Source organism: Salvelinus namaycush, chromosome 31, assembly GCF_016432855.1.
Source record: "Salvelinus namaycush isolate Seneca chromosome 31, SaNama_1.0, whole genome shotgun sequence".
In the NCBI taxonomy this organism is placed as follows: domain Eukaryota; kingdom Metazoa; phylum Chordata; class Actinopteri; order Salmoniformes; family Salmonidae; genus Salvelinus; species Salvelinus namaycush.
Window position 1 is genome coordinate 11,794,458 of NC_052337.1, and position 20,025 is coordinate 11,814,482.

The 20,025-nt window shown below is 43.2% G+C and overlaps 1 protein-coding gene across 1 annotated transcript in view; it reads right to left on the bottom strand.

The window, feature by feature from the left end:
- Window positions 1–8,948: 8,948 nt before the first annotated feature.
- The window catches only part of LOC120026204 (microtubule-associated protein 1B-like), a 39,800-nt gene continuing 28,723 nt past the window's right edge, over window positions 8,949–20,025 (bottom strand). The window contains exons 3-7 of the mRNA XM_038971027.1: window positions 16,529–16,611; window positions 14,956–15,096; window positions 9,729–14,718; window positions 9,326–9,564; window positions 8,949–9,104 (exon numbers count right to left, since the gene is read on the bottom strand). Of these exons, the coding sequence (XP_038826955.1) occupies window positions 8,949–9,104; window positions 9,326–9,564; window positions 9,729–14,718; window positions 14,956–15,096; window positions 16,529–16,611 (5,609 nt within the window). The remainder of the gene's footprint in view (window positions 9,105–9,325; window positions 9,565–9,728; window positions 14,719–14,955; window positions 15,097–16,528; window positions 16,612–20,025) is intronic.

A 20,025-nucleotide genomic window follows, 5' to 3' on the forward strand; every position in this document is an offset into this window, starting at 1 on the left:
GTGTAACGCTCGACACCATTGGGTTTGGAGGATACCAGGACCTGCCGCAATGGACCTGCCGGACCTGGATACCAGGACCTGCCGTACCTGCCCCAATGCATAGTGCCAACTGTAACGTTTGTAGTAGTTATGTAGTAGTAGTAGTTATGCTCATCCTCTTGCTCTCTACAGTATGTGTGTCGGTGCCCTCTCTCTCTGCTTCTCTGTCAATCAGTCTCTCCCTTTCTCTCTCCCTGCTTTTCTGTCTGTCTGTCTGTCTGTCTGTCTGTCTGTCTGTCTGTCTGTCTGTCTGTCTGTCTGTCTGTCTGTCTGTCTGTCTGTCTGTCTGTCTGTCTGTCTGTCTGCCTGCCTGCCTGCCTGCCTGCCTGCCTGCCTGTCTGTCTGTCTGTCTGTCTGTCTGTCTGTCTGTCTGTCTGTCTGTCTGTCTGTCTGTCTGTCTGTCTGTCTCTCTCTCTCTCTCTCTCTCTCTCTCTCTCTCTCTCTCTCTCTCTCTCTCTCTCTCTCTCTCTCTCTCTCTCTCTCTCTCTCTCTCTCTATCTCTCTCTGTCCATCTCTATCTCTCCCTTTCTTTCTGCCTGTCTCTCTCCCTCTCATTCTATCTAATTCTCTCTCCTCTCTCTCTCCCATGCACATTGACAGATGCTGTGGCCTTGGTGTGTGTCCTTGACTAGACACATTCTCCTGACACTACCCCCTCTTCTGTGTTGCTGGTCCTCTCCTCCCACGTCCTGGTTGGTTAACAGTACATCCCTTGCTGAAGTATCTGTGACGTTGTGGAGTCTCTGAGTCTCTGATGCAGTATGTACTTCTTGCAAGTGTCATGCCCTGACCATAGTTTGCTTTGTATGTTTATATGTTTTGTTTGGTCAGGGTGTGATCTGAGTGGGCATTCTATGTTGTATGTCTAGTTTGTCTGTTTCTGTGTTTGGCCTGATATGGTTCCCAATCAGAGGCAGGTGTTAGTCGTTGTCTCTGATTGGGAACCATATTTAGGTAGCCTGTTTTGTCATTGTGGGTTGTGGGTGATTGTCTATGTTAGTTGCTTGTGTCAGCACATTTCTTATATAGCTTCACATTCGTTGTTTGTTTATTGTTTTGTATAGTTTGTTCAGTGTTCTCTGTTTATTAAATTCATGATGAATACATACCACGCTGCATTTTGGTCCTCCGATCCTTCCAACTACTCCTCCTCAGACGAGGAGGACGACGAGCGTGACAGCAAGACCTCATAGACCTTAAAAAACGCTGGGTTTTATGTAACTTATTCCACTTGATGGTTAGAAAGACTTTTGCATATACATTTCTTAATCTCGTTTAATGTTCTGTCTTCAATTTAAAGAATAACCTTTCTCTTAGATGCAACCATCAATTACAGTCATTCAAACATACTGCAGGGTTTGTACAGACAGACATAGCTAGTCGACCTAGCCACATAGCTTATACAATGGGTCCAGTTTGTGACCCAGACTTCTTCCTCTGACTCTCTGCCAAGTTATTCCACCAGCGAATAGCTGTTCTTTGATTTATCCCTGTGTGCTCTTCGTCTGGGTGCTGGAAAGGGCCCGGGGTGAGCCTGTGCCATCATCATTAATACATGTCCTGAGTTTCTCTCTCACCTACTATGGTGCTTAGTAGTACCATGACGCAGTGGGCGGTTTACCACCTATGTCCTTTTAAAGTGAATGAAACGACTCAGTGACCATAGTGACTAGTGGTTTGTCTTTAATTGTGAAGATGAATGAAGGGTTTTGAAGGGGTGATCGTAAGATCCATCTCTCACATTTATAATATATAGTATTTTCTTAAAAGATTGTTTTTGTCCACCTTAAATCAATGTGGGTTCACTTTAGTGAGGCTGCTACACTCCAGAGTTTCTACATTTGTATATTGTATGCATTCTAATTGAGTAAATCATACAACCTGCACAACCCTTCAACCCCTGTATGTAGAGGTGTCATATGCCCAATACAGCCATTTTTTATACCAATATCAAATAATTTCTGGGTAACAATTAAGTACATTACTGTAATAGATTTCCATTAAAATGGGTAAAAATACAATTTTAGCAAAAAAAATATTTCTCAAGCAAAGATTTGGCTAGGACTGTCTGGGAGTGAAAACTAGCTGTTATTTGCAGAGAGGTTTTGAACTCTCTTTGTTTTTGGCCTATTAACTAATTTACCACATGGGGATGTCACCATGGAAAGCTGAAACTCCCACCCATGCAAACCTGCTGATTAGAAGGTTCTGTGTGGAATGTATATTCAACCAGCAACTATCAGGAAATAACACTGACAAGAAAAAAAATAACACTTTTACAGTGTTAGTTTCATCAGCTGTTGTACAATATGATATAAAACACAGGAAAACTGAATTTTAACTGCACTGGGCCTTTAAAGACAGTATATGACAGTATATTACAGTAATCCCACCCTCCCCAAAGACGAATACACACACATATGCTTTTTGGGGGATAAGAAGTCTTCAATTAATGAAATATTCTTAAATTCCTGAAAATTACAACACCCTGTCCTGTTGAGGATTTAGCAATGCTAATAAATAAAGTAAAATACACTAAGTGTACAACACATTAAGAAAATCTGCTCTTTCCATGACATCGACTGACCAGGTGAATCTACATGAACACTATGATCCCTTATTGGTGTCACTTGTTAAATCTACTTCAATCAGTGTAGATGAAGGGGAGAAGACAGGTTAAAGAAGGATTTTTAAGCCTTGAGACTATGGAGACATGGATTGTGTATGTGTGCCATTCAGAGCGTGAATTGGCAAAACAAAATATTTAAGTGCCTTTGAACAAGGTAGTAGGTGACAGGTGCACTGGTTTGTGTCAAGAACTGCAACGCTGCTGGGTTTTTCACACTCAACTGTTTGCTGTGTGTATCCAGCCAACTTGACACAACTGTGGGAAGCATTGGAGTCAACGTGGGCCAGCTTTCGACACCATGTAGAGTCCATGCCCTGACAAATTGATGCTGTTCAAAGGGCAAAATATTAGGTTGGTGTTCTTAATGTTTTTCACACTCAGTGTAGATTGCAAGTGACAAAGAACTGCACATTTCTGCACATAGAATGATCCCATATGGCTACTGGGCTGGACAGTTAGTTAGGGGACTTCCCTATCAGCAACCGGTTAATTACTGTACTCTGGAGGGGTTACAATTCATGTGTGTGTGCATGTGTGTGTGTGTTTGTTAATCTGGAAGTTTTACATTGATTATCTCCCCGTCTAATGAACTCATTAGGACTCTGTTCCAACACCCTCCCCCTAAACGTATGTTTGTGGCTTAGAATGACAGACACCTGCTAACAATGCTGCTGTGCTGTTAATGATGTTGCCATGAGAAAGGTCACCTTGAGAAGGCTATAGACCACCTGCAGGTGCAATGCTTCCAGGTTCCATATATCTTATTGGTTGGTTGATTCTTTATTCCATCAGTTTCATTGTTGATTGTTAATTGCTTGTTCTATCTTTTCAGTTTCATTTTCAGCAAGAGTAAAATGATTGCATTGTCATGCTTCTCACACCCTCACTGCCTAAAAATCTGTTCAACGTGTCTCTTATGGGAAAATGTGTCTCAAGGCTGCTGCAGCTCAGGCTGATGCCCCTACCAAGCACTGTGGTGACAACATGACAAACAGGGTGACTGTCTGAGCCTCGAATCTCTCCTCCCTTGTCTCCCTATCTCCCTCCAATCTCTCCTCTGGTTTCAATCTCTCACCCCAAACTCCATCTCTCTCTCCATTCTCTACATCTCTCCCTGCTCTACACCTCTTCCTCCAATCTCTCTCCCGTCTCTCTGGGTCATAAATCCCCAGCCCAGGCCTGTCTGCCTGGGCTGTCTGCCTGTCAGGGACACCTGTCACCCTGAAGGCCATGGAGCATGTTTCTGCCTGGGGCCTCATTGTCCTTTTATAGCCAATCACACTCCCAGAAGTGATGTTAACCATTAACCTACCAGCCAGCCTCCATACAGCCAGGAAACTGTGTGTCTCTGAATCTACAGTCCACGAGAGCAGTTATTATAGCTACAACAACCTTTTGTTTCTGTCCACGGTTGGTTGGTCGGTAGGGGGGGTTTGCTTTGCTCCAATGGTCTTCCTCGCTCCTATGGGGTAGGGGGTTTGTGTTACTGCTGTTTGATGTGATGTATTGATTTTGAGTCTGACCCCTCCCTACCTGTTGGTAAAGAGCTAATGCCTCTCCATTAGGGTGAAGCACGCACACAATTAAGGATTGCTCTCATGTCTCTCTGTCATGTATTTTAGAGAAAAGCACAGCTTTTCATTGGGTCAGGAGTTGAGCCATTTAGCCCTGTTTTGTTTTATGAGTCTTAGGTCACCAACATATGGTAAGCTTGTATAGTGAGTCCATTCTTCTGGTTGATGTCATCACCGTAATCATCATTATCATCATCATCATGAAGCCATTACTTCCGAATATACCTTCATTCAAGAAAAAAAGAGACAGATTCATGATTTGTGGCTCTTTTTTTTTAGGTTTTAATAGTAGGTCCCTTTACATCAAATGTCCCATAGGAGGGAGAGGAGACATTGCACACAAATATCAGAAAAGCAGTAAATAATACTTTCACTTGAAACTAACCGCTACATTAGATATGAGTTTGGAACAGGAGAGGATGCAGAGATCACAAGACAATTTTATACCACACAGTTGCAGACAGACAGTATTAACAATCACCCAAAATAGAGAAAGATAGAACAAGGAATACAGTACAGTAGTTGAGTGAGGAAAGATCAAGAAAGAGTGGTGTGTGGTCGGTCGGTCACTATAGTTTGTGGTTGAACAGCAGGATGGTCATGCTTATGATTAAAGTATCCGGTTGCAGAGCTGTACAGGACAACTGGATAAATGTGTTGCCATGGAGACCTGTCGTGGAGGCAGTAACTAAGTCCCTGGCCCTGGTTGGTTGACTGTAATATTTTGCCTATGTGAGTTTTTACTTAACCAGTGACCGTTTGTTCTGAGTGGTGGATGGTTGTAGTATGTTGGTGGCCTCCCTATAAGCGTGGTCATTAAATAGTTTGGTTGATGTAGACGGTTGGTGTTTGAACATCTGTTTTCTATTGTTCTGTTCATGGCTTCGCGTTACAATTATCATCATTTGTCCTGGCTTTAAAAGTGTCTCGTTTTTTTGTCTTTCACACCCCAACTCATACCCAAAACAGTCACTCTCCCCCGTGTTTTACTCTTCTCAAGGCGTATCTATACAGAGCTTTACCTGACTCGTAGGGATTTGGCAGAGGTGCTGCCATCTTGCAACCACAAAAGGCATACTGACCACTGCTTTATATAGACCTGTGGTAGGCCGAGGTACTACATATCCTCCTTGAGTAGCTAGGGCCATGGACTATGAGGAAGCAGATTTAAAGATCTTAAAATTGCCAACACAGTCAGAAGATAGGGCCTTTAGTTTAACTTTTCACTCCATGCCATTATGGCGTAGCTGGCAACACCTCAAGGAACAACCAACTCTTACTGTATGTCTTCATTTATATTAGCACAGCCTTGAGTTGTTGTTTTGGCAGATAAGAACAGATTTCCCCAATTCTTAAAAAGAGAAAAAAAGCTTATTACTCATGCACATTTCTTCCGACCATTCACCCTGCTACAAAGCTTTTTATAATTATAGTACAGTGTTTTAAAAACAGAAAAAAATGTAAGGTTAGGAAAGTGTCTCACTTCACAAGCCTGAAGATACTGTAGCACATTCAAGCAGTCGCTAGGGCTCCATTTGTGGTTCTACACAAAATGCTGGGGAGGACTAGCTAAGTAAAACTCAACTCCCCTATGTACCTCACATCAACAGAGTTCAGCAGCGACTAGTGTGGGCGAACTGGAGCTCCAAAATCACATAAAACAAGGCAACAGTAAACATGTAGCCCCCACGAATGATGCAGCTGTCTGAGATATAACGTGACTAACTTATGAATGAACGGACTGAGACAGATCCACAGACCCCTCCCCGGGCTATGTTTTGGGTGCTGAAATCCGTCGTTTTTGTTAAAAACCTTTATGTGACGTCGGCGCTCCAGTCCGTCCACTCTCATCTCCGCTCAACTCCATTGTGTGAAGTACATCGTGGAGTTGAGTTTTACTTGGCTAGGGAGGATGGACTGAGCAGAAGTTTACAGTGCACTACATAGAGTTCTATTTAAATCAATAGAAACCAATAAGCTATAAAGATCAAATCTGAACATAAGACATTATTTTAAAACAACGCACTTTTTAAATTAAGTTTGGCCGATTATACACATACCTTTCATATTGTATATCTTTAAGAGACTAGATTACATTTTAAAAGTTAGCCAATAATAAATTAAATAAATAACAACTCTTAAAACACTGAGATGAAATAACAAAAATCATGGCCCCCAAAGAAAAGGTTCGCATTAACTGATGTTAACGAAGACAAATCAACAATCGTTTGCACTAACAGGATCACAAAGCGTGCAGTGTAATTCTAAATCAAGATAGTGTCAGAGTCATGGGCAAATCTTGACTAGAATTGTCTTGTTCTCTAAATAATTACAATGAATTAAGACAAACATGTGTTATGTTTCATAGGCCCCTCAGTGCAGTTGAACCTTCATCTTGCTCTATCTATTTACTCCATCAGTATCAAACTAAACTAACTCTATACAGAGATTATCTGACAGTTGGGGACAGACTCTTGTTAAATTGTGTTTTACGTTTTCTAATCATTCTTACATAGGCTATTTGTCCTCAGTGCATCAATCTTTTACATTCAATTCACTTCCTAAGGCAATAACTTACACGTGTTTTCCCTCGATCCTTTGGTGTATGCAGCTGGGTTAAATCAATTTGATAGATTAGTTATTTAGACAGAGATATAATCAGTGGCTTGAGGCATTGTTTGATGACCTACTATCACACCCAGGGGAGTAACTGATTACATGGGGGGGGGAAACTGTGACTGTAATCAGTTGTATTGTAATCAGATTACAGATACTTTTGAAAAACTAGATGACTACTAGTTGGATTACTTTTTAAATTCAGAAAGGATGTTTGCGAAAAATACATTGACACCTTTCTGTTCTCTCAATGACATTCGATTCAGCATTGAACAAAGGCGCAAGTTTAAGGTTGTTCCACCAGAGTGAGTGTCAGAGAAGTCAGAGATCTAGGCCACAAGGCCACACTAGATCTAGGCCACACTAGGCCACAAGTCAGAGATCACTATGATGACACACCAAATGCGTTTTGATGGATCCTTTGTGTCTTCTTCTAATGTGTCTAAAGGGGAAAGTCATCTAAAAGTAATCAGATTACGTTACTGAGTTTGGGTAATCCAAAATGTATGTTACTGATTACAATTTTGGACAGGTAACTAGTAATTGTAATGGATTACATTAAGAAAGTAACGGCATGTACCAGAATCGTACATATTTTGACGTGTAGTCCCAACCTTGAAGACAAATAGATTTCATCATAATATCTCAATAATTTTGTATTATTGTCATACCTTTTTTTGTCCCCAGTATGAACAAGTATATTCTCATGAATTTTTCTATATTGATTTGACTTGATAATTGGTGCTCATGGGAAATTTGGTTTTCTGAAGAAATCAATCTACGTCAAGAGCACCAATTTATACAGTTGGAGCATTCTATGTTCTCATTTTATGTTCTCTATAGTGGTCAGATCAAATTTTTCATTCCGTACAGGATATTGCTATGACATTTCCTTACTCAAAGTGCTCCACAAAGCTGATACTTGTGTCAGATACTTCTTTTGGGTATTGTGGATTTCATTAAAACAATTATGTTTGCCATTGTTTTTTCAAACCAGAACATCATTTTAATGTAGGCTATGTATACAGTAATCCCTCGTTTATCGCGGGGGTTACGTTCCGAAAATGACCCGCGATAAGTGAAATCCGCGAAATAGAAAACTTTTTTTTTTTTTTACAATTAGCAACTATTACATGTATACAAATACAGTGACTCACGTGTAGGCCGTTTCACTGCTCTTCAGACTGGGCCGCTGCATCCTGACTGCGCTCTGCAGTGTTCTCTTCTTCTGAAGCCCGCGGTGCAGGTGTGTTTGTTCGGGAGAAGAACATAGTGATAGGCAGCTGTTGTCGCTCTTTTTTCTTCTTTGCAAAAAGATCCTTGTACACCGACATGCCACCATCGATTACGTTGGAGAACTGTAATGAACGGCTCATCAAAGGGTCCCATTCCTCAGCTACTCGCTTAAATTCAGTGGCCATTCGCACCATGGTTGCTAAGCGACCAAGCGTTAGTCCTTCCTCCTCATCTCTCGTGTCCTCTTCTCCCTCTTCTCTTTCATCGTCGCTTTGTGGCTTTGTCATTTCTGCCAGCTCTGCATCGGTCAGCGGCTGTGCGTCTTTTATGTACGTACACATAACTGCACGAGACGACAAAATGATAGCACAATTCGTAGCATGTTTTGATACAAGAAGCGGGAGTGAGTTTTTAGCGAATCAGAATGCAGAGCACAATGCACCAAAAAAAAAAAAAAAATGCATTATGAAAATCCGCGAAATAGCGAATCCGCGATAAGTGAACCGCGAAGTGGCGAGGGATCACTGTATTTCATTAATGTTGGCACACAGCCTTTGTTTAAATTACATGCGTTTACATTTACTCTATGTCTACGTCATCCCTCACCCCAACTCAAAGATACCACTAACAACATGATCCATTTGATCACTAGATCTCTCGGTTACTAGATCATTTGATCAGGAGAGTCCAGAGGGTTGTTCCAATCCAAATTACTACGACCCCTTCCCTTCATTAGAAGGCGCTCCCTTGCAGAAACGTCTTGGAACGTCAATAGAGTGCACACTCCAGTGAAGGGAGAAGTTAAGGGAAGAAGAGAAGCATAATTTGGAATGGAACGAGGCCCAGGATCAGGTTCACAGCTCTATCTTGCAGGCGGGGAAGGACTCGTCCTGCATGACCACGGTGGAGCTGGAGGCCAGCACCATGATGTTCAGGTCCTGCTGCTTCTCATGGGTCTCCTGGTACCACTCCCTCATCACCTCTGAGTCATGAGTCGGGATCAGGGTCACCTGCCAACAAAGAAGGGTTAGGGTTTGCATACTATTTTTTTCACAAAACTCTGAGCATATTAGCTTCATTTTGTTCAGCATTAAGAAGCTAAAAAAGGTTCTGACAGTATTTTCTCAATGTATACTATTTAAGTCTTGTCTATCTTCTCTATGGCACCTCTCTTTCTGATACTATGGGATTATAACACGGTTATTCTGTTAAATTGACTGTCTCACTGTACCTGCATGTTGTTTCCCCACGTGGCTTTGCCCTCCAGCAGTGAGTCCAGGACAGCTTTGCTGGGCTCCTGGGCCGTCTGGTCATTGCCACTTGCTACATAGTAGGATGACCTGACCCGTTTGAAGAACTCTGCATCCACATTCTTGGCGCTGCAGTGGTTTGGGATGTAAACCAAATCCATGTACATGGGAGGGCAGTTGGGTATGGGTATTGCAGTTGCTGCCTTTCCACCACCTGAACCTGAGACAGAGATGCAGCTTTGTTAGAAAATCTATGTACATAATGGATGAAAAACATGTGATTCTATACTGAGGCAAACTGAGCTTGAACTTTAAACTTATTTAATCAGAAACTAACCAACGCTTCTAGACTCATGACCAAGTAAGAAAATATATGAGTCTTACCTGATGTGGCACTTTTCACACCCCTGGATGCAGAGCTATTGGTTGCATTTTTGGCATCTTTCCCTTCTCCTACACTTTTCTTAGGAGAGGCCATTACTTTTGAATCCTTTACTTTTGAAAGGCCAGTCTTTCTGACTGGTGAGGAGGACTTGGTCTTGGTAAGCTTCTTCTTCTTAGCTTTCTCAGCTCCCTCTGCCTTTGAGTCCTTGTCCTTAGTCTGGTTGTTGTCGTCAGCGGGCGGCTTGTCGGCCTCCGGATCCACCATGGTGACGTCTGGGTGGGCTGGAGACGGAGCAGAGTCCCTGGGAGCCACGGGAGGAGGATCAGCATGTCTGTAAGTCAGGGTCCTGTCTGTTGGTAATGTCTCAGAATCATCCTCAGAGTCTATGTTTGCGTCCGCAGTAATAGAGGGACACTCCTCTGTCCCAGGGGGAACATCCGAATCCGTCTGGGATGGGGCGGATTCACTGATGGAGGTTGGTGGGGTCTCTTCACATTGCTTAGCGTGGAGTTTACTACCAGGGGGTGGAGGTCCTCCACCTGACTTAGCTAGAGGCTTTTCTTCCTCCAGAGGCTTCTCCTCATTCATGAAGTACTCCAAAGGACTGGGGTTGATGAAGGATGGGGACAGCTCTGTCTTATGGTGGCGGTACTCACAAGAGGTCACAAGGCAAAGGTCAACATCTGTCCTAGACCCAGGAGAGGGGCTCTTCTGGGAGGAGTCTGGGTCCTTGGAACCACCTGCACACTTCTGATAGTCGGAGAGGTTGAAAGAGAGTGGTAGGTAGGATGGGGAGGGAACCTTGGGGCTGACAGGGGATTTGGAATCTCCACCACATTTGAAGGGATTAGTCTCTGCTGCTAAGGGCATATCTGTTTTCTGAGTGAAGCAAGAATAGGAGGGGGAAGAGGGGGAAGACCCTTTCGGGGTGGCAGGGGATTTGTCCATCTGCTGGGCTAAGCCCGGTGACATTTCCCTCATCTGACAAGGCGTAGTTGTCGAGGGGGTGGACTGAGATGCGTCTGATGGGGACGCAGAAGTGGCGCGACCTGAGTCATTGTCTTTGAAAAGCATAGGCTTGTCTACAGTGGGTCTGTACTGTTCGGAGGATCTCAGATCATTCCCCTCTGAGGGGCTGTAGTCCACCTCTGTTGGCCCGTTCTCCGTGGCGCGCAGGCTGCCTGCAGAAGGGTGCTCTGGAGACTGTTTGCTGAAATCTAGGGCTAATGAGTGATCAGGGGACTCCTGGCCAAATGACATGGTGGAATGCTCTGGGGATTTAGGCTCCTGCACTGGTGTCCTTAATTTGGCTGTCTTTGGTGAGATGTCTGGAGAGATTGACATGGGCCTGGGGCTCTCCCCCTTAGGAGAGACCTCTGCCTCCTGAAAAGGGGTTGGAGTCTGAACCACAGAGACAGATAGGGAGTCCTCCACCTCTGTTGATTCCGGGGAGCCGGCTTCACCGTGGAGAGCAGGGGAAATGTCATCTGTCGTAGGCTCTGGGAATGAGCTGGTGGCCAGTGAGGCGGTGGAAGCCGAGGCGATGTGTGAAAAAGTGTCCTCTGCTACAGCCTCATCTACAGGGCTACCCGATTTATCAGACGTGGTTGCCTCCGAGATCGACATTTTACTCTCCTCTTTGAAACCTGCGAATGGGTTTGTGGATGAGATTGAGGTACTGTCGCTAGCCCCATTTTTCTTATCATCTTGACTCGAGTGCATTGTTGACATATGATCTAAATCAAAGTGTAACTTTCCTTCTACTACAGGAGGCGGGCTCTTGATTGGGGACAGCACCTTCTCTACAGTCGAGGTGTGGTCAGGAATTGGGTCGTCCATGGGGCTGACCCTGTTGGAATCTTCTTTATCACTTGTAACCTCTACAATTACAGGACCATGGCCATTTGCAGGTGCTATAGAGCCAGCCTTCTCATCCACGGGAGACTGAAAGTAAGGGGTGTGACCAGAGGAATGAGGTGAGGTGGTACCTTCCAATGTCTTGTCATCTGGGCTAGTAGAAGACCCAGCTGCTGCCTTTGATGATCCTGAAAGTGTTGTGCACAGTTCAATTGGTGCCGCGAATCCAGATGAGTATGAGTCAAAGGTTCCTTTGGGAGCTGAAGGGGAGCGGATGAGAGGTGAAGTAGTGGTGAGAACAGAGCTTGCTGAATCAAGACCAAATTTGTCGGACTTGAACCCTTCCTCTTTGTCCTCTTCCAGTGAAGATGGTGGAGATATTGTGGATGCAGAAGCGTTGTAGTCCCTGCCTTCGGTGGCATCGCTCTTTGAATGGTCTGACTCTGGGCCGTCGTGTAGTGGAGACAGCCTCTTCCTCTCAAGGTCTCCTAACATTGTTCCTCCAAACCTGGCAAAGTCCTGAGAGGGAGAATCCTCTGTCTCATCGTTAGTAGTTTCGTCACTCATAATGTCCCTTGGAGTGGACATTTCGTCCATTGGAGTTGGCACACTGGAGATCTCAATAGTTGACTGGGTGTGGCCAGATGTAGCAGTGTATGCCTCGTCACGGTTCTCATCATCTGAGGCTGCTTCATCATCAGAGCCAGCTGGAAGGGTCTCATCATGAATAGATGCAGACGGAGAGAGAGGCTCAGACGTTTTGGGAGGCGGTGTCACCGACAGGCCCCACTTCTGTACTTCTCTTTCATTTCTATTATGATCTTTTCCACATTGGTCTGGCTCTGCATCCTCGTCCTCAGAGTCCTCATCTTCACTGTCATCAGCATGTTTATGGTTGTCCATTTCCCTTCTCATTGGCTCATGGACCTCTTCTGTCTCTCCCTTCTCTTCATAATCTAGCCCAGTTCCCTCATCTTCAAACTTCTCACTGCCGCTGCCGCTCAACTTCCCTTTATGCTCTTGTTCCTCTGGAGTCTCCCCGCTTTCTCCTTCATGCTCAGTGGTTGGGATCCCCTCATCCAGAGACTCTGCTGCTTCAGGGGACTCCTTAGAGTGCATGAGGTCCTCTCTGTGGATCACCACCGGCTCTTCTTCGTGAAAGATCTCCTCTTCTTTGAGCTCTTCAAAGTCCTTAGTGAGGTCCTCTGGAGAAGACATCATGGCTCTTTCTGTCTCAAGGACCTCCGCAGCACAAGTGGCGGTGGCTACCACTCCTGCTGTGACAGCTGCAGCTCCTGCAACAGCAGATTTAGCATCTGTGGCCTTGAGGTCCTTCTTGGTGACTTTTGGTTTTGCCTTGGACTTGAAAGGGCTTCCAAAGTCTTTCTTTGTAGTGTCATCTTTTTTCAGAGATTTTGGTTTTGCTGCAAGTTTTTTCCCTTCGCCTAAAGCAGATGGAGTATTTTTTAAATCCTTGGATGGCTTCTTCATGTCTTTCTTTAGATCGTCTTTCTTTTGCTCCTTATTCTCTTCCTTCCTCACCTTCATGGGGGAATCCCTCCTGAAATCTCTATCTTTCTTTAAAATGTCTTTCTTTACCTTCTGTTCTTTTTTGGGTGTTTCTTGCTTCTGTTCAGTTTTGGGTGTTTCTTCCTTTTTAGATGTTAGCTTATCATCTTTCTTTGCTACTTCTTTCTTTACCTCCTTTTCATCATTTTTCTTTTCTACAGACTTCCTGGATTCTTTTTTGATAATCTTCTCCTTAAGAGCTTTTGGTTTCATTTCAGCCTTCTTCTTTTCTGGAGTTTCGGTAGTTGGCTCTGCTTTCACCTTCACTTCTTTTTCCGGTGCCTTCGCTTTTTCCTTTTTCACCAAAGGTTTGTCTTTTTTCTCAAATTTGTTAGTCTTTTCTTGAGCCGATTCTGCATCTGTCTTTGCCTTCTCTGGAGCCTCCTCCTTTGACTCCTTTTTGAAACTTTTGCTTGGTGATGGCCTAGAGACTGACTTCAGACTCTCCTTGCTGTCAGATTTATGTTTCAGCTTTGCTTGCTTTAGAGCTGGTGCCAAGTTAGAAGATAGCTCCTTCTGGGTGACAACTGGCTGCTTCAAGAAGTCCAAGTGTTTTAGTTTTTCCAAACCTTCAAGGATGTGATACTGAGAGGCATTGCCTGGAAACAGGACACGTACTATCTTCTCTGAAGGGTTTGATGGGTGCCACACAATCAAGGAAGAGATTGAGGTCATATAAGAAATTGGGAGCTCCGATTCTTTTCCATTGGGCAGAATAACAGTGGAGTTGTCTTTCTCGCTGCCTGTCCACTGCTTCATAAAATGTTGCAGCTCCTTGCTGTTCTTCGACGGGTTCAGCACATACATCTCAAGCTTCCCCACGCCCATTTTCTGGAACAGAATGATGGGTTCGATAGTGTTACCGACCGGCCTCTGCAAAGGCTCGGGCCTCAGATTCAACTTGCTCAGGTAATGGAGTGTGTGTGCTGCCTCTTCAATGTTCCTCCTCACCCTGAAGTTGGGTTCAGCAGGGTTCCCCAGATTATCAGGGGTGTTCAAGAACACAACCCCAATGTCTGGGGATATGAGGTTCTTCAACCAGTCGCCAGTAGCTTGGGAACCCTGTGACTGCTCTTCCTCCAGCTCAGCCATCTTCCTCTGGAGCATACTGTTGATGCCTGGCAGGTTGTCGTCCCCGATGTGGGTCAGGAGGATGGAGTCTACCCGGTCTAGGTGTCTCACCAGCTTCCAGAAACAGGACTTGCGGTCGGAGCCCCCGTTGATGAGCATGTTGAACCCATTCACCGCAAAGAGGGCAGAGTCGCCGTGGCCGCCAGGGAAAATGTAGCAGCATGGTTTTGAGAGCTTCAGGAAACCGCCAGAGGTCGGAGGCTCCAGCATGTCAAATGGCGATGGGATTTCTACTGACTCCGACAGGTATTCTGTGAACTCTGAGAGACCTTCCATCTCTGGGAGTATCAGTGGTGAGTTGAGCTTCATGTTGATGAAGTCTTGTAGGTTGTGTTTGTCCAAGTTTGAGTTTTTCCAGTCACCTTGCTCAGGGCAATAGAGGGTTAGGCTTGCCTTGTTTGCTGGGCGAATAGTGCTAAGTAATTCACCAATCTGGGGATAAGAGAGAGAGATTTGGAGACATGGGATTAAAATCATGAGACTATGATCAAACAGAACATATTCACAATTATGACAGATATCAGAGGAATTGTATTCCATCAGATGTAATCATGAGGTTTGCTCATTGAGAGGTCAGTAAACTTCAGCAGATCATGAACAGTACTGCAAACTGTAACATTATAATGAAACAGTAATTGCTTAGTGAACTATTTGCTCAATTTTACTCACCTCTTGGTCTGTGAATATATCTATGAAGTTGAAGAAAGAGAAGGAGCCAGACTGCAAAATCAGTGCTCCTGTGTTTTCAAAGCTTTGTCCTGAAAGCACCAGCAGCTTGTTTCTGGCTGTGTCTGAGATCATCTGACAAACCTATGCAGAAAAAAGGGCAAACATGTCAGAATGAAAGCCACATCTGTATCATTGGAGTTTCAGTGCAATTGTGGCATGAATTTACTTTGGAATCACAGTCCGTATTGCTCAGTTGGTAGAGCATGGTGCTATCAACGCCAGGGTTGTCGGTTCGATTCCCACAGGGTACCAGTATGAAAAATGTATGCACTCTACTGTAAGTCACTCTGGATAAGAGTGTCTGCTAAATGACAAAAAATTATAACTAATATAAAACATTTAATTAAAAGTTTATGCTCAGAGACAATCTTTAGTGAGCTTGGAAAATGCTGTTAGCTGTAAAAATAGGAAAGTCTGATGCAACGGTAAATGTTGTACTTTATGTCTGTAATCCTTGTAGTCCATTTCAAAGTGAATTTGTCATGTCAATGTCCACTTAGCCTTTTACTGCCAACAATCTTGATTAGAAACATCACCCATTTCACTTCAATCAAATCCATTAGATAATTAGTGTAGTCACTCTCGCTCGCTCTCTTTCGCTCTCTCTCTCTAGTGCCCAGCCTTTTATCCTCTTCACAGGCATGGACTGTTCCGGAATGCTAGACAGGGTCAAACCTGCAGTACTGTGAGATATTATTAATGCACAGATTGCAGACACCGCCAGGCAGGAAGGGAAGCTGGAAGAGTGAAAGAAAGGATTGACAGATCTAACCTTGTGTAACAGCCTTCCGTTTCTCTTTTCAATTTTCAACCTTCTAGTAATTTTGGTGAATTCACTTAGTAAAATGCTGCACTGCAAAGTAAATATATATAGGGACAAAACAGTAACCTAGAATCCAAATAGAATAGAATTATGTTTCGCTCATGTTTCACTATTCGGTCAGTATTTAGATTAGATTCCAGGCCAGAATCTGGAACCTATCTGTTGGTTGAGTAAACCAAGGCAGTATTCTTCGTCCCCAGAGCTTCTTATTGTGATGGTTCTATTCTAGTCCACATAGCAGAGTAGCAGAAAACAAAGGACTGGGGAGGATAATTGGCCAATTAAGCGTGCCAAGCAGTCATCCATTTCAAGTTGCAGTTGCTTTGAAATGTGTTTATGTCTATGAAGATGTCTTCTATGTATGGGAGTCAAGAGTATGTTTGTGCACGCATTCTTGCGGTGTGAGAGAAGGAGGTAAGTTGAGAGGAACAAACAGATCAGGAGTAGAAATGTCTCCATAAAGGAGTATAGAAAATATCAATGAGACCATACAGTACCATTCCATCTATCCAGGGTTGTGTTCAGTAAAGGGAAAATGTTTTGAAGAGCTTTGAAATGTTTTGAAACAGTGAGGTGCTAACCTGAGCTCGTTCAATAAGAACATATTTTATTTGGTTCTTTTGCAAAGCCTTTTGCTACAATGTGCCCTACTGAATGTAACCCAGGTGTGTTTGAATGGAATGTACTTACCTCAGTGCTGACAGCTTCATCTGAGGGGTTGATAAGCACTACTGTCTCGAGAACGCTGCTTTTGTGGTGAAGAATTCTCTGCCCTGAAAACAACACAGGGATACGGAACAACTAAATCAATGTGTGTTGTGGGGAAAAAACTATCAACACAATGTCTAGATCAATCTAAAATTATATGCTTTAATTATTTCTGATTTTTCTGATAGTGGGTGCTTGTAAAAGCATGTTTTAAAGGGATAGTTCAGGATTTTGGCTGAGGCCCTTTATCTACTTCCCCAGAGTCAGATGAAGTAGTGGATACCAACATATATACACTACATGTCAAAGGTTTTAGGACACCTACTCATTCAAGAGTTTCTTTATTTTTACTATTTTCTACATTGTAGAATAATAGTGAAGACATCAAACCTATGAAATAACACATATGGAATCATGTAGTAACCAATACTAGAGATTCTTCAAAGTAGCCACCTTTTGCCTTGTGCTCAGCATATGTGGGAATTCCTTCAAGACTGTTGGAAAAACATTCCAGGTGAAGCTGGTTGAGAGAATGCCAAGAGTGTGCAAAGCTGACATCAAGGCAAAGGGTGGCTATTTGAAGAATCTCAAATATAAAACATATTTCGATTTGTTTAACACTTTATTGGTTACTACATGATTCCATGTGTGTTATTTCATAGTTTTGATGTCTTCACTATTATTCCACAAAGTAGAAAATAGTAAAATAAAGAAAAACCCTTGAATGAGTAGGTGTTCTAAAACTTTTGACCGGTAGTGTATATTTTTTTAAAGTTGTATTGTCACATTCACTGTATTGGTGCAGTGAAATTTTAGGGTAGTAGTGCAGCCATAGTAGTACGGTGCCCATGGAGCAAATTAGGGTTAAGTGCCTTGCTCAAGGGCACATTGACAGATTTTTCAACTTGTCAGCTCCGGTTTGTATGTGCATTTTGAAGGAAGTTGCTAATTAGTGTTAGCGAAATTGCTAACTGGTGTTAGTGCCACAACTGGAAGTCTATGGAAACAGCTAGCATGCTGTTCCTGTAGACTTCCAGTCATTGCACTAAGCTATTGGTTCGCAAAACTACCTCTAACTTACTTCATACTGGATGCAGATACATCAGGGTAGTAGTTGGGCAAAACTAAACATGGCGGTGTTCGCCTTAGCAATCTCACTAGGATAAAGACCTCCTCCATTCCTGCCATTATTGAAAGAGATCGTGATACCTCACATCTCTAAATAGGGCTACTTAATGTTAGATCCCTCACTTCAAAGGCAGTTATAGTCAATGAACTAATCACTGATCATAATCTTGATGTGATTGGCCTGACTGAAACATGGCTTAAGCCTGATGAATTTACTGTGTTAAATGAGGCCTCACCTCCTGGTTACACTCGTGACCATATCCTCCGTGCATCCCGCAAAGGCGGAGGTGTTGCTAACATTTACGATAGCAAATTTCAATTTACAAAAGAAAATATGACGTTTTCGTCTTTTGAGATTCTAGTCATGAAATCTATGCAGCCTACCTAATCACTTTTTATAGCTACTGTTTACAGTCCTCCTGGGCCATATACAGCGTTCCTCACTGAGTTCCCTGAATTCCTATCGGACCTTGTAGCAGATAATATTCAAATTTTTGGTGATTTTAATATTCACATGGAAAAGTCCACAGACCCACTCCAAAAGGCTTTCGGAGCCATCATCGACTCAGTGGGTTTTGTCCAACATGTCTCTGGACCTACTCACTGTCACAGTCATACTCTGTACCTGGTTTTGTCCCATGGAATAAATGTTGTGGATCTTAATGTTTTTTCTCATAATCCTGGACTATCGGACCACCATTTTATTACGTTTGCAATCGCAACAAATAATCTGCTCAGACCCCAACCAAGGAGCATCAAAAGTCGTGCTATAAATTCTCAGACAACACAAAGATTCCTTGATGCCCTTCCAGACTCCCTCTGCCAACCCAAGGACGTCAGAGGACAAAAATCAGTTAACCACCTAACTGAGGAACTCAATTTAACCTTGTGCAATACCCTAGATGCAGTTGCACCCCTAAAAACTAAAGACATTTATCATAAGAAACTAGCTCCACGGTATACAGAAAATACCCGAGCTCTGAAGCAAGCTTCCAGAAAATTGGAACGGAAACTGCGCCACACCAAACTGGAAGTCTTCGGACTAGCTTGGAAAGACAGTACCGTACAGTATCGAAGAGCCCTCACTGCTGCTCGATCATCCTATTTTTCCAACTTAATTCAGGAAAATAAGAACAATCCGAAATTTATTTTTGATACTGTCGCAAAGCTAACTAAAAAACAGCATTCCCCAAGTGAGGATGGCTTTCACTTCAGCAGTAAGAAATTCATGAACTTCTTTGAGGAAAAGATCATGATCATTAGAAAGCGAATTACGGACTCCTCTTTAAATCTGCGTATTCCTCCAAAGCTCCGTTGTCCTGAGTCTGCACAACTCTGCCAGGACCTAGTATCAAGAGAGACACTCAAGTGTTTCAGTACTATATCTCTTGACACAATGATGAAAATAATCATGGCCTCTAAACCTTCAAGCTGCATACTGGACCCTATTCCAACTAAACTACTGAAAGAGCTGCTTCCTGTGCTTGGCCCTCCTATGTTGAACATAATAAATGGCTCTCTATCCCCTGGATGTGTACCAAACTCACTAAAAGTGGCAGTAATAAAGCCTCTCTTGAAAAAGCCAAACCTTGACCCAGAAAATATAAAAAACTATCGGCCTATATCGAATCTTCCATTCCTCTCAAACATTTTAGAAAAAGCTGGTGCGCAGCAACTCACTGCCTTCCTGAAGACAAACAATGTATACGAAATGCTTCAGTCTGGTTTTAGACCCCATCATAGCACTGTATCTGCACTTGTGAAGGTGGTAAATGACCTTTTAATGGCGTCAGACCGAGGCTCTGCATCTGTCCTCGTGCTACTAGACCTTAGTGCTGCCTTTGATACCATCGATCACCACATTCTTTTGGAGAGATTGGAAGCCCAAATTGGTCTACACGGACAAGTTCTGGCCTGGTTTAGATCTTATTTGTCGGAAAGATATCAGTTTGTCTCTGTGAATGGTTTGTCCTCTGACAAATCAACTGTAAATTTCGGTGTTCCTCAAGGTTCCGTTTTAGGACCACTATTGTTTTCACTATATATTTTACCTCTTGGGGATGTCATTTGAAAACATAATGTTAACCTTTCACTGCTATGCGGATGACACATAGCTGTACATTTCAATGAAACATGGTGAAGCCCCAAAATTGCCCTCGCTAGAAGCCTGTGTTTCAGACATAAGGAAGTGGATGGCTGCAAACTTTCTACTTTTAAACTCGGACAAAACAGAGATGCTTGTTCTAGGTCCCAAGAAACAAAGAGATCTTCTGTTGAATCTGACAATTAATCTTGATGGTTGTAAATTCATCTCAAATAAAACTGTGAAGGACCTCGGCGTTACTCTGGAC